Source organism: Macaca nemestrina, chromosome 2 (genome assembly GCF_043159975.1).
Source record: "Macaca nemestrina isolate mMacNem1 chromosome 2, mMacNem.hap1, whole genome shotgun sequence".
NCBI lineage: Eukaryota > Metazoa > Chordata > Mammalia > Primates > Cercopithecidae > Macaca > Macaca nemestrina.
The window spans coordinates 28734478-28749551 of NC_092126.1; the positions used below are offsets into that span (position 1 = coordinate 28734478).

The following is a 15074-nucleotide window of genomic DNA, read 5'->3' on the forward strand; positions in this document are numbered from 1 at the left end:
TACTCACTGCTTCTCCAGATTTACTGCAAGGCTTATGTAACGCTTTGTTTCTGCAACCAGGTCACCTATTGAAACCATCAACGTGCCGAAAGGGCACGGAAGGGCATGGAGAAAGAACCACGTCAAGGAGTGGACCACTGTCACAACACCACTGGTGGGTTGTTGCCAAATCCCATCTCTGACCCTACAAGTTTAAGATCATGAAGGATGTGAGAACACAAACAAAACAGCTGTTAAATCTTTTTTAGCCCATTTTGGATGAAATAAGTATAGAAACACAGGAGATCAGTTTAGATCTGTTTGAATAAAGGAACAGGAAAAGTTGGAAGAGGCAATTTTCAGAAATCCAAATACAGTATGCGCTTCTCCAAAATTTGCATCAGAGGCTGAATCACGCCCATGCAAATGGATCTTAGTTCAAATTCATGTCAGAAAAATCTGGAACACACTTCACTTCCCATATGCAAATATCCTAGAAAGCAGCTGTTTGTTCTTACCTATAATAAAAAGGATCTCCACTGCAATGTCACTGACAGTTGTGCTCCGAGTTGTGGATAGGTCGTCATTGCCAATAAAGCAAACGTTGTAAGGTACAGTCACAGCAACATAAAACGTTGCCAACAAAATAAGCCAGTCCCAGCCAGCTTTAAAAGTGCTAAAATGCAAAAGTATGAATTTGGACTTTTTTGCATCAGAAACTTTATACTCCGGAAATGCTGGTTTATCTACGAAAACATTCTGTGGATGAAGACCAAAAGGAGAGAAAGGAGAAACACAACATTAGAAACAAGGTTTACATAGTTTGAAACATACACTTTTGTGAGAAGGATCATTCACTACACAATGCAATATCTTACAAGTGACTTTTAAAAGTTGGTGATGCAAAACATCTAAACATCTAAAACTGAGCAGAGATCTTTGTTATAAGGAACAGGAATATGCAGAGTTTAGTCATGAAGCTAAGTGAGTAACCCAGATTTTGTTCATTAAAAAATAAAAAAGACCATTACCTAAGATGTCATCAAAAAACATTCACAGTTACATGTAATCCTACACACATTATAAACACAAAGCTATATTTACATTCCTATTGTCATGGGAACATTCTGTATACTTATAGATTTCTGATGACAGTCATTATCTAAAGACTACATTTGACCTGATATTTTACTCATGACAGCAATGGTATCTTTCTTTCCAAAAAGAATAGATATATGACCAATAATATATTGTAAACAGTTTACATTTCTTTCCAAATATAGCTAAGTCATGCTAACTACTTTCATTTTTTGCATTGTGGCTGTTGGTGAAGTTGGGAACCCAAACCTCATTACCTTGATAGACACAGATGCAGTCTGACATGCACCAGACATTGTTCAGATGGTAAAGTAAGAAACAGTTACTTAAGAGTTATTATTCAAGTCAGGGGAGGAGAAAGCCAGTGTTCACTGTGCAATTGACTAAATGCAGAATAGCTGGAGTTTTTGATAACTGCAAAAGCACTTCGCTTTGAATGCAGTTCAAATTGATGAACAATTCCCTTGTTGCTAGAAGACAAAGGGAGGCCCAACAATAGCATGTGTGGAAATTTGACAAGCCTGTGACCAGATACTTGCAGACCTTGCTTTGACCTCAATTAATGAGAAATCCAAGATAGGTAATGGAAACTTATATTTGAAAGTTTAGTTGAATTAACAGAGCAGTTAAAAATTCCAGAATATATATTACTTGTAGGTCACTATGTTGTGCCTGTCTCACTCATTGAGGGAAGGGCAGATTAATGTGAAATGTTCAGGGATCCTGAAGTACCTGAGGATTCAAGAAAGGTTCAGAAACATCAGGGACATCTAGCTCTAAGTGGTGACTGTCAGTGATTCAATAGTTTTGCTACCTTGATATTAATGCACCCCTGTCTGGCATTTCTCTTTGGTAGGTATTTTCAACCCATGTTTCTACTTCCTGTTAATATTCTCACTCAACCCACACAGGCATCTCATAATGTCAGCACTTCGTGGTGGGTCACTGTTAAACTATTTCCAGATGGTCCTTAGATGCCCATCTGCCACTGCATCTATGTTTCATACAATTCCCTGATATTCATCCTGTCTCCTTTGCCTCATTCTCTGGTTTGAAGAAACCAGTTCCAAAGGTAGACTTTGGCATAAAACAGAGAAGAGGAGACGAAGTAGCCCTGTTGGGCTTCTCGTAAAAATTCAGTCTGTTACATTGGAAGAGGGAATTGAGGTCTGTAACCATTAATCTTCCCACTATTGATAAACACTTCTAGTTATAACAACATGATTGATTCTAATCCAAATTTTCCCTGAATATTTACTACAATAAAGAGTTATCAGAAGCCATGGGAAATATCTCATTTTCTATCCACATAAATTTTTCCTATCATATTACAGAAATTAAAATTTTACAGTGTTTGAGGGAACATTGATATCCAGGGGTAATGATTTGGGAAAACTAAAAAGTGAAGTTTTTGCTTTTGTTTTTGATTATGCTGATAATGAAGCATTAGGGATTCTGTCACAAAAGTTCAGCAATATATCACTTTTCTGTACAAATCAGAAAATAAATCACATGGTTTCATTTTGTAAGCTACTTAGAACATATTTTAAAAATATTTTTAAAAGATACTGAGAATTCAATGCATTTGAGATTAGATTTAAATTTTGAAATGTTGTTAACTCAAATCCTGCAAACATCTTTACATAATCACCTGAGTGAAAAAAAATAGATGCTCCTCCTCTTCCACCAATTTTTGTAACGTTTTATCAAAATCCTTTCAAATGAAAAAAATACTTAAAATTGTAAAGAAAAATTCTACACAGTTGTAAAATTATGCTTTTTAGCAGGAAGCAGGGAAGAAGACATGTTATTTGTAACTGTCAAACATGGAGTTTGTCTACTCTAGATGTTAGGTTTATCTTACTTATTAATCTTCAATCATATTTCTTTAGTACCAATGGTGTTTTAGATGTTTAACCTCTAACCTGTGACACCAACAAAATAGTTAACTCCAGTGCCTAATTAAGGTAATTGTTTCCTAAACTATTTTTGCAATAGTTCCTTTGAAGCTATCATCTGAATGAGCAAGAGAATGTGAAAATATTTCTACAGTCATTTCAGTGAGTAATCTAAAGCCAGTGTATGCCTTTGATGATTACCACTGTCCCCTGCCGGAAATACGCATTTGTAGCACTCTCCTTTCAAGCTTCCAAGGCTCTAGTGTGATCTTTAACATTTCTTCGTGTTGGAAACATTTGCATCATCTCATTCTTATTTGATTGACAGAATAACAAATTAAGGAAGGTAGAATTTGAAAACACCTTTTTCAAGGTATACCAGGCAAAGTTAGAGCCAGACTAAAATATGTTGCATCTTGATTCCCAAACCTGCTGATGACCTGATGAGTTCATTTGACTATGGCTGAAGCATATATTCCTGTTCCACAGAACTGTATCTGAGAAACAGCAAGGTAAGAGTCAGAAGCACAGTGGCTTTGAATTAGAAGATTAAAGATTGGGTACCACAACTGCTGCTTCTAATAAGTTGAGTTTTTTCCATCATTAAAATGGGACTAATAAAAATCAGACCTAGTACTGGCTTCTATGAGAATCAAATAATATGATTTAAGTAAAAGGAATTTGTAAATAGCAAATGACTATAAAATGTTAAGAATTATTTTTTGTGTGTGCAAATGTTATTACAGCCAGAATTTCCAGAAAATTTGTTTATTTAATAAACTATACAAGTCATTTCCTCTTCTCCCTTCTGTCTTCCTTCTATCTGCCATTTAGCCATTCTACTCTGTTATTCCTGAAAGGAGATGGTGAACAGGTGAACAGGGCAATTCCTGATTCCATACTTTGCTTCAGGAATAAGATATTACCTGTAGTATTAGATATTACCTGTAGTATTACCTGTAGTATTAGAGTCACTGTGCTGATTAGGCGTCTTAAATTACTATGTATTATTTTAATACTCTACCCTGATGTTTGTATTTCTTAAATGAATGGCAATTAAGCAAATTAGCTAAGTAATGGGAGTTATACTTTTTTTGAAATCATATTTTTAAGTACTGCTTTGTACTTTGTTAAATCTAAAGGGAAAAATAGCATGCCCAGCAAATGCATTTTAAAGCACTAATTCTTACTACGTTTAAATTCTCCACTAAAAGCTAGATAGTGTCAGCTTTCAGCCTTACAGAATCTGTGGATAATATTTGTTTAGGTGCTTTGCTGGTTGGTTTGCATGGAATCAAGCCCAGATGTAGTTACCTTTGTTTCTTCCTATAACTTGCTTATGTCACTAAGGCTGACTTGGTAACTGAAAGGGGATGTAAATAGGCACCAGTGGAAGGATCCATAGATCAAGTGGTGTGTACTGTTTCAAGCCTCTCCCTGGATTCCCAGGAAATCAATATAACACTAGGGCACACGTATCCCTAGAGAACCTTTATATTGAATTAGGACCAAAAAAAAAAAAAAAAAAAATCAAAATGTGACCCTCCACAGTGGTACATGGCAGACCAGCACGGACATGGTTGATGGTCCTGGGAGGACAAATGATTCAAAACATCTTGTTTTGGCTTCCAGAAAGTTGCACTGAAGTAGAGCCAGGTTTGCAGCACGTTCATGTCAAATCTCGCTCCTCACCCTGGGTTCATACATCTTTCTTTGTTCACTACAATCAGAGAAATGAATACTTTGTATGTCTGATGAATGGTCCTGTTTTATCAAAGCATGTGTATGTGTATGTCAGATTAGGTAGTCCTTGAGCTTGCTATGTTAAAAATAAAATGCCAAAGTATCCCCACTCTGTCGTTAACTCCCAGAACTTCTGGATCTTAAATCAATTCCAAAATAGATCTGGTCATTTCATGTGACTTTTTCTTGTCATTGGCAAGTTAGATGCTGGTATTTAATCTGCCACCTATGGTCACACAACCCCCCATATATGTTTTGATGATTCCATAAGGCAAATTAATGACATTAACATCATTTTAAAACTCTGACTATCTACAACTAAATAGATATTGTTCTAGGTTTCTCAGTGAAATCTCTTAGTGCTAAGAACCAGTTACAAAATTCAGTGTGAAATCCTGGAGGATATATGCCATGTAAAATTGGAAAGAATCACCTTATACAGGCATAGTTATTTGTTGTGACTTTGACAGAGAGACACCATATTTCAGAAAGCAACTCTATTGTAATTTACTAAAAGTGTGACTTTCCAAAATTGTTTAATGTATGGTATGCAATTGTAAATCCAGTGTTTTACTGTGAAATTTTCAACTGTGTTTATATATAATGAAAGTTTTTTAGTGGCGTAATGGCTTTGATTTGGTCATGTTTCTCCTGGATAAAAGCATTTGTAGAACTAGATAATGTGCAAAACGATGGAACTAAAATTAAATTTGAGAAATTTTAACCAATAAACTATGAATGTGTAATATGACTTGCTGCATCATTTTTGTTTCATAAAATGTAACCAGTGTGTCCCCATTTGCAGTGTCCCTAGTACCATATTTACTTCACTGCAATAATATTCTAATCTCTATGCTGTGATAACACTATGATTAAGCACTTTTATTATAGAAATGCCTCATGACTGCTGACCTTTTCCAGTTTGTTCTATATAGAAAAGCACAAACCAAAGTGGAAAAAAAAATGTAGGCAAGCCAGTAAATGGGTAATTGAGGCCTTTCTTTAACGAGTCAAACATTGCCACCAGGGGAAACACTAGCATTCGTCCTGTACACACATACCACCTACGTTATTTATTTTCAATTTGTTCTTTTCTCTTCTTTGCAGGTGCCCAGAGATGTGATAAAGGACTGCTCGACTCCGTCTCCGGGCTGAGTCAAAGTGGGTCCCTGCTCTTGATCTTCCTTTGACTTTGTCTGGGGGAAAATAAAGCTCATTAGACACAAATGCATGCATCATTTCACCTCCAGAATGTCGTTTTGACAGTTCCCTTTCAAGAGCATATTGTACATGTTTCCCAATACCTAAAATAATCTGCTGCATCCTAATGACATTTAATTTAATTTTAGTCCTTTATAATTTGTACATTTTTATCATCATATTGATTGCATTAATTTTTAAAAATTAAAGTAAAACATACATGAACAGAGGAGAACTTTCAAATAGTTCAGGAAATCATTAATGGGTATTATTCCTTCCTTCCTGCTATTCCACACTGAAATCGCTAATTCTACTCTCAACATTTAAAAACATTCTTTCCAGAAAAATTTCTAATATGTACCCTATATCCACACTTATAATTATTTTTTCTCTGCATATATATATGTTTACAGTAAAAATTGTTTACTTATTACTTTTTTCACATTAAAATACTTGCAAATCATTCAATATTTGCATATTATAGTTCTCTCCTATTTTTTTAAACAGCTAATAGCACACTATGTTAAGGATATAACTAATTTTATTAATTTTACTGTTTCTCTATCATGAAGGTTCAGATTTACCTAAGATTTTTTTGTCAAAATCCGTGTGGCCAATCCTGCAAAGAAAATTCTTAAATGCATACAGCTTTGAGTTTATTAAGTAAATGAATTACTGGCAGAGGTATGTACATTTTAAATTTTGGTATACATATTCCATATTTCATTCCAGCAATTTACAGTACCAGCAAGTGAATAGATGTGCCTGCTTCACCACACACATGCCAAAACTATAAACTATCAAATAAGTATTGGCTAATATTTGGATAGTTGAAAAATGCCATATTAATTTGTATTATAAAAATCATGAGTGTGGATGAGCATGCTTTAAATATTTATTGTTTGTTTGTATTGATTTTTCTGGTCTATTCAGTTTTGTCAATTTTGAAATCGAAGTAGTGTTTTTAAATTTATTTGCAGTAGCTCTTTGTATACTAGAGTAATGGCCATTTTCTCATCATATTTGCCACCAAAAATGTTCCCAATTTATTCTTGACTTTGGAATTCATTTACGCAGTTTATAAATTCTAAAATACCTGTTGTCATGTTACAGTAGGTAGTTAGTCAGACATGAACAGTGCAGGAGAGGACCATCTCCCCAGGAATGTCAAGCAAACATTAGTTGATGGCCTAGTGGTTGCTAAACTGTCGCTCTGAAATGATAATTGGCTGCAGCCAGTGCCAGTGAAAGACAGTATCCCGATAGGTAGAAAACACCTGAGCTGGTGATGTTAGGAGTTGAACGAGTGGGCTCAAGCATGTGCACTAAGAGGCAAAATGGTGGTGTTTAACTGGTACATAACCTTCCTCTGGGAATGCACTACTGGTAAGGGAAAGCACCTCAGATGAACATGTGCACAGCTTCAGTAAACACACTGTGCATGCAGCCCCTCCCTAGTGCTGGAGGGCCACTGTGCATGTGGACAGCCTACCTCAAAAGAAGAGTCAAGAAAAGAGAAATGGAAACCCTAGAACCATGCTAATGTGTAAAACCCCAAGTCAAAGGCTGAACAGAGAACTTGGATCTCTCAAGTCACGTGCTTGGCCCGCTTCCAAGTGTACATTGCTTCCTTTCATTCCTGCTCTAAAGCATTTTAAATAAACTCTCAATCTTAAAACTTGCCTTGGTCTCTCCCTCTGCCTTAAACCTACTTCTGCCCCTTGGCTGAATTCTTTCCTCCAAGAAGGCAAGCATCGAGTTTGCTGCAGACCTATATGGATTTGCCACTGGTTTCAGTCAGACTTATCTTTCTATTTCTGGTGTCTAGACATTATGCCCTGCATAGCCAAACTATTGTCACACAAAAATATATGCAAGTTTATTCCAATATATTTTGCCCTTACTTTAAAAAGTTTTAACATTTAAATCTTTAATCCAATTGGACTATATTTTAGTAAAACAAAGTAAGGATCTAGCTATATCGTTTTCTTTCTAAAGGGCTACTGTTCAAGAAAAATAAAGTGGTTATGTTACATTAAGAAACATTTAGTCATTATTTGATCAAATTTCACCCTAAATAAATTGTATCTATGTTACAATTATTGCAAAATATAAAAACATTAAAATCTATTTAAGTTCATCATAAAATCTCTCTACTATTATAAAAGCTCTTTGATATCTCTCCTTCATAAAAAAAATTTGGTTTAGTTGCTATGTCATAGAAGCCATAAGACTGCTGTTGATGCCTACTGTGTGCCAGGCTCTGTTCTAGATCTTCCAAATTTATTATTAAAACTGATCCTCGTAAGTATCCTATGAAATAAGTATTATTATTCGCCATTTACAGATGAGAAAACTGAAGGTCTAATAACACATTAGATGGTCACACATCTAGTAACAGGAGTAGAGTCAGTATGTGAAGTCAGATTGGTCTCGAGTCCCTCTTCTTTCCACACACAGAACCAAGTCCCTTAGTGACTTCAATTAGTGTTCCGGACTGCTGCTTTTTATCAACTTTCACATAGAGTAACAGGTATTATAATTCCTGCTGCCCATCTGAGACCTCAATCCAAGTCTTTCATGGACTTTAATTACCCCTACCTCCAAAATTCCCACACCACTTGGGAATGCTTTAATGGCCAGCAAATGGGGTGTTTGATTCACTGCAAAAGTCTAATTGAATGTTACTTTTAAAAAAAGCATTCACCTTTTGCTGCATACTTGAAAAAATATTGAAAACCAAATTTGCTACATTACTATAGACTTGCATCACTAAAAATAGATTTTAAAACACCCAGAATAATATCAAAAAGGACACTTTTTAAAAACTTGTGGCTGAACAAAGCACATTTCATGGTTACTGCTAAAAGTTAAGATCATATCTTCGTGTGTGAAATTTTTTGATCTACATAGAATCTTTGTAAATTAAATTTGAAAATGGAATTATTACTCCAGCAAGGAGTAATTTTAAATATATTTAAACTTGAAAACAGCCAGAGTTTTCAGACAATCTCTACAGAAATTTGGTAGGAATGGCCAACAGACTGCTTATACAATATCAATTGGCTTCAAAATGTCAAGTGGAATTACAATACTAACTACAAAATGAACCAGATTAGATATTCACAACCGTCCATAAGCCAATTCCCTTCTCAGCGGAGAAATCTAATTAATAACTGAGATTTTCCAAATCAAACGATAGCAGTTTTACCATCTTAGAAAAGGTCCCCTCAAAGGGAAGGGTCAAAGAATAATTTGTGATAGTCTTGACTCTAAATGGAAGAAAAAAAAGTTTTCTGTGCAAATAGTTAGTCACAATTGAACCCTCATGCAAGATTGGGTTGAAAATCATTCTACTGGCCGGGCGCGGTGGCTCAAGCCTGTAATCCCAGCACTTTGGGAGGCCGAGACGGGCGGATCACGAGGTCAGGAGATCGAGACCATCCTGGCTAACACAATGAAACCCCGTCTCTACTAAAAATACAAAAAAATTAGCCGGGCGAGGTGGCGGGCGCCTGTAGTCCCAGCTACTCGGGAGGCTGAGGCAGGAGAATGGCGTAAACCCGGGAGGCGGAGCTTGCAGTGAGCCGAGATAGCGCCACTGCACTCCAGCCTGGGCGACAGAGCGAGACTCTGTCTCAAAAAAAAAAAAAAAAAAAAAAAAAAAAAAAAAAAAAAATCATTCTACTTTACTATAATATTCATGACAGCAATATTTCTAATCTGCATATCTACACAAATCACAAACACATCAGTATGTGTATATATACACATAACATATGGGTGTGTGTGTATGTATAACTAGAAATAAGCCAAATGTCCACAAATAAAACAATGCATATAGGCATAGTAATGACATAGAATATCATAATTCCATAAAATTGAACTTACATAGGAAATAAATGGGAAATGAATGAAATAGTGTCTTCCTATTAACACAGAAATATCTCAAAAACATAATACTGAGTACAAAAGCAAAAAATGAAAGAGAAAAAATGGCAACATTTTAACAATATTCACAGATGTGTAAAACTAAATAATATACTGTTTAGAGAAATGTACAACTGCTGTAAAACTGTATGTAATCACATGACCACAACCAGCTGCACAAGAGGCTAGAAAACAGAATCTCCAGTTGACCACCATGCCTTACTAAATGGTATTAGTATAATTGTATTTCTTAAACTGGATTGGGGGTATATAATGATTTGTAATAATATTTTATACTTCATATATATTTTTAATGTAAAATTATTTCACCAAAAAAGGACAACAATAAAGTGATATCAAACCATTTAACAATGAAACCTGATAAAATTATACAGAGTGGCGGTGGTAGTGGTGGTGGTGGTAGGGAACAAACTGCTTGAGATGGATGACCCAGGGTTAAAATCTGAAGAACCAATAGTTGTTAATAAGATAGGATCAGAGGAGCAAAGACAAGGTGTGAGGATCTCAGGCAGAAAGGAGTTCAGCATCTTTGAAGAACTGAACGAAGTCCAGAAGAGTTAGTATATGGTGAAAGGAAGGAAGAGCGGTAAAAAGGGGAACTAGAAGGTAGGCAGAAGTCAGACAGCTCATTCAGCACCTTTGAAGCCACATTAGAATTTTTGCTCTTGACTATAAGTGCAATGATAAAAGTATTAGTTAGGAAACAAACAAAAAAGCCTAAATTATTTTTTTAAAAGCCTAAAATATATATTTGCAGCTACTTGAATAAGAAGATAACTCTCTCTTTCTCCTCTATCTCCCTCTCTCCTCTCTCTCTCTCTCTGTCTCTCTCTCTCTGTGTGTGTGTGTTTTCTGTCTCCCTCATTCTCTTCTTGTTTCCTATAACATAGCACAGATTAGCAAGCTACAGTGCTGGAGCACATGAAGCAACAGTAAGATTTTAAACCTTCAAATGACATGAGAACATTTGAGTTTTCAAAAGAACAAATTGACTTGCAATGGGTGATTTTATTAGAAAGAGACAACAGAAGTTGATAGGAGATTACTCAGAAGCCTGTTTTAGTAGATCAGTAAAAACATGGTGAGACTAAAGTAGTAGCTAGCAGTAGATGTGGAGCAAAGCTGGCACATTTGAAATACGTGTAGAGATAAAAGTTGCCTGGATTTGTCAATTAGTTGATTATGAAATTATCTAGTAAGAGTGTTCGGAGTAAAAGGAGAAAATCTAGGCCTTCCCTTTTTCTTTCAGTGATGAAAAGGTGAAGATTTCAATTGCCATCAGGTCAATGAAGGTAAATAAGTAAAATACAAGAGGAGGAGGTAGTGGTCAGTAAGCAGGATAATTAAATAAGCCATTTTAATTACTAAGCAACACTGAGAGATGAAAATTTCCAGGAAAAAAATTAAAGTTATGATTAGACTCCACTGAGTTAGGACTTCTGAACAAAACATCATGTATTAGCAACATTCCCTTAACCTCCATCATGTTCTAGGCATTATGCCAGGAACTTTGTCTTGGTTCTTTTTTAATCCTCACTTTGTTAGGCATTAGTTTTTCTATTAACTGAAGGGGGAAAAAAGCATAAAACAAACTTGAAGATCATGAAAATTGTGTACTTGTCCAAATTCACACAGTAAGTGGGAGGGCTGATATTTGAATTCTCAATGAACTTCCGTGAAATCACATGTTCTTTCCAACTCACCATAGTAAATAATAGATCACTGAGCTGTGAGCCTGTCCAATATTTTTACTTATCTGTGTTATAGTGTTGAGTCAAAATGGATCTCTTCTAGGCAGGAGTTATCTTCTCTGCTAGACAGGGTCTTCTCTTATTTCGCTCTCTTTCTTGCACTAAAAAGGACGTACGCTGAAATGTAGTCTCTCTCCAGTTGTCATTTTCGGTTTTATTTCCTTTCCACTTTCTCTCATATCCCGACTTTTACATTGTAAACTACTTTTATAACATGCTTTTTAAAAAAATAGAGCACTTGTTCCCATTTAAATATCAATGCAGAAACTTATAGTTCAAGATGCAAAGGAAACGTCCTTTTAAAAAAATTACAATAAAATTATACATTTTTACATTCTAAATTATACAGCATTGAAAAACATTAAAAACACAGGAAATCTGAAAATCCAAAATTACAGTGAAGTAACTTCATCTGTCTCAGAAACTGATAGCTGTGGTGGCAAAAAATAAATAAAATTATAGGGAATGTTAATACATTGATTTACAAGTTATTACGGCTAATACATTAATAATGTTAATGTTAAAATTATCTATAATTAATGAATGAGTATCTATGGTATCTACCAAAGAAAGAATTTCTCTTCTTTTCTATGCTCATGGAATATTCATAGCAGTTGATTTTGTTCTGCAAACACAATTTCAAAAATATTCCAAAAAACAGAAGTCATGTGTATGAAAACAATTCTCCATATAATGGCTCAAACTCTATTTTGATTTATTAAATTTCTGTATAATTTTTTATATTAAGAGAAATTAGTAAGCAAATTTGTAGACTTTGGAAATAAAAGACTTTTTAAAAAGAAATAATGTTAATAAGCACATTTGATATCCAAACTCAATGGATGTAATCAGATGAATGAGAGAAAAATCAATACTTAAAATGTACCTATTACAAAATATATCATATAAAATATCTAATACATGAAACAAACTACATATTTAAAATATTAAATATGTAGAACTTTAAGACACCAAATAAATATAATAATTTAATAGGAAAACAACAAATAAGAGTAAACTAGGTTATAGAAACAAAAAAAATGAAACAGAAAACAAAACGCTTTCTAAAATGTGGCCAATTAAATGGAAAGAAGATAAGAGAATTAAACTTCTGGCAGTTGTATTCAAGGAAAAGAAATAAGACCAACACAAATAATATTCAGAATAAAAACAAGATCATGAATTTGGAAGACTTTAGAAATTATAAAATTACTTTGTAGAAAATTACATTTTCATAGTTTTGTAGATTTAATGAATACTTTGAGGGCAGGAGTCAATTACCAAAATAGTTCCAAACAGTAGTAAAAATTTTGAATAGACCAGTAATGTGGAAAGAAGCAGAGAAAGAGACTATCTCATGTCACTTACCACCCCTCTCTGAGGCCTACTGCAGAGGGTTTTAAAGTCAAAGTTATCAAGCTTTAAAAGAACAGATAATTCTTTTAACAACTTCAGAGAATAAAAGAGCCAAAAAATTTGTGAATACACTTACAACTCTGGAAAACTTGGTACCAAAACTGTGTGTGTGTGTGTGTGTGTGTGTGTGTATGTATGTGTGTGTGTATATATATATCACTTTCACTTATAGATGCAAAAATCCTTAATAAAACATTAGTAAACTGAATATAGAAATACAGTAAAAGAAAAATATATCAATCTCATGTAGGATTTATGCTAAGGGTCGTTCCCTTTTAGGGAATCAATATAATTCAGCAGATCTGTAAATAAAAAAAACCCCTTGACCATCTCTGTAAATACCAGATTTTATATATAACTCAGTAAACATTTGTGTTTTTTAAAAAAGCTTTATAAAATGCAATAGAAGGACTCTTCTTTAAAAATATTCAACTGTAACGAAGGGAGCAGTCTCATTTAGTGGGGTGGCAGTTTTTGTAACTTATAAAAAGGCTGAAATCTAAAAACTATACATATTTTAGAGAGAGAGAATAAAGGTAATTTAAACTCATTATGGAAAATTGGGAAAACACAGAAAAAATATATATGTAGAGAGAGAATAAAGGTAATTTAAATTCATTATGGAAAATTGGGAAATACAGAAAAATAAAAAAGAAAGAATGCCTGATTGGCTTCAATATCAAGAATTTCAAGCATTTTTATTGCATTTATTTTTTATAAGCTCAACTACAATTAAATAGTACACACACATTTCTTCCTTGAATAATAAAAATAATACATGTGCGTTTTACTAAATTTAGAAGTGGAAAACAATGGAAAGCAGGAAATGAGTCTCTTTCATAATACCACCTCCCGGTAATAATTTAACATTTTGGTGGACTTATTTTTTGGCTTTGTTCTAGGCTTTCTTTTTCTTTTCTTTTCTTTTTTTCTTTTCTTTTTTTTTTTTTTAACATCACTGACCTCATATAAATTAATCTTAAACATAACTAACACAGGATAGCTATAGATCTTAGATATAAAAAGGATTTAAGGGGAAAATATCTGCCAAAGTACATGAGACTGGACTTTTAGTTTTGCTCAATGTTAAAAAAGCCTGTGACTCAGTTCATTCAATATAAATTTTGAATATATACATCATATATATATGTAATCATTATTAAAAGGTTTGAAATGCAAATGGCCATTTGGCCACAAATTAAGCCCTGCTTTGGTTTGTTTTTTAGAGATGAGGTCTTGCTGTGTGGCCCAGGCTGGAGTACAGTGGCTATTCCCAGGTACAATCATCGCAAGCTATAGCCTCGACCTCCTGAAGCTTTGCTTTTGTGATGAGAAATAAGAAGACAGGTTCTACTTGCTGAGTTGTAGTACATGTTATGCTACCCTGGCCAGATGCCTGCTCAGGACTAAAAGCCTGAAGTCTATAGCGCTGGGAGTGTACCTGTCCAGAACCATCACCTCTTAGGCCTCAGTCCACTTATGAATTTCCCTCAGGTGAAGTGAGTGGCTCTTCCCAGAACATCCTGCATTCAATGACGGACCATATGGGACTGTAATGAGGGGTCCCTGCCCAATTCGAGACAACTCTGCAGAGCACCCAGTTTTAGCTGCTGGTGAACTTGGAGTCGGCAAATATCTTATAACTGCATTGCAGCCCAGCTTGTCCCTCTGCCCACTCTTCTTTTTATTCCTTTATTTAAACTTTTATCCCATAAGTGCTGCTAAGAAAAATTTCCGGTATGAACTGTGGGGAAAAAATGTGCCCCAGAAAAACTAGTTGCTGATACACAAAAATGACTACAAGTGAAAGAGGAATCATGTAGGGAATTGATGAAGGGTGTCGTTTACACTGTGAACTGAAGAATCCTTCTGGATTAATATATAACTGGTCCAAATTTGTTAAGGAAGGACACAAATTTATATCTTCCACATTCTTAAATTTATAATTTTGAATCATTTCTGTTGGCTGGAATACATTGTCATTTTTTTAAGAAAAGTATATGGATTATGTATTTTATCATTTTCCAGGTACTGAATT

At 34.5% G+C, this 15074-nt stretch overlaps 1 protein-coding gene across 7 annotated transcripts in view; it reads right to left on the reverse strand.

Moving 5' to 3' along the window:
* The window catches only part of LOC105465816 (potassium voltage-gated channel subfamily H member 8), a 383293-nt gene that overhangs the window by 178080 nt on the left and 190139 nt on the right, over window positions 1-15074 (reverse strand). For all 7 annotated transcript variants that reach the window (XM_071090847.1, XM_071090848.1, XM_071090846.1 and 4 more), the window contains 2 exons: window positions 5787-5914; window positions 498-738 (listed from right to left, as the gene is read on the reverse strand). In XM_071090847.1, the coding sequence (XP_070946948.1) occupies window positions 498-738; window positions 5787-5914 (369 nt within the window). The remainder of the gene's footprint in view (window positions 1-497; window positions 739-5786; window positions 5915-15074) is intronic.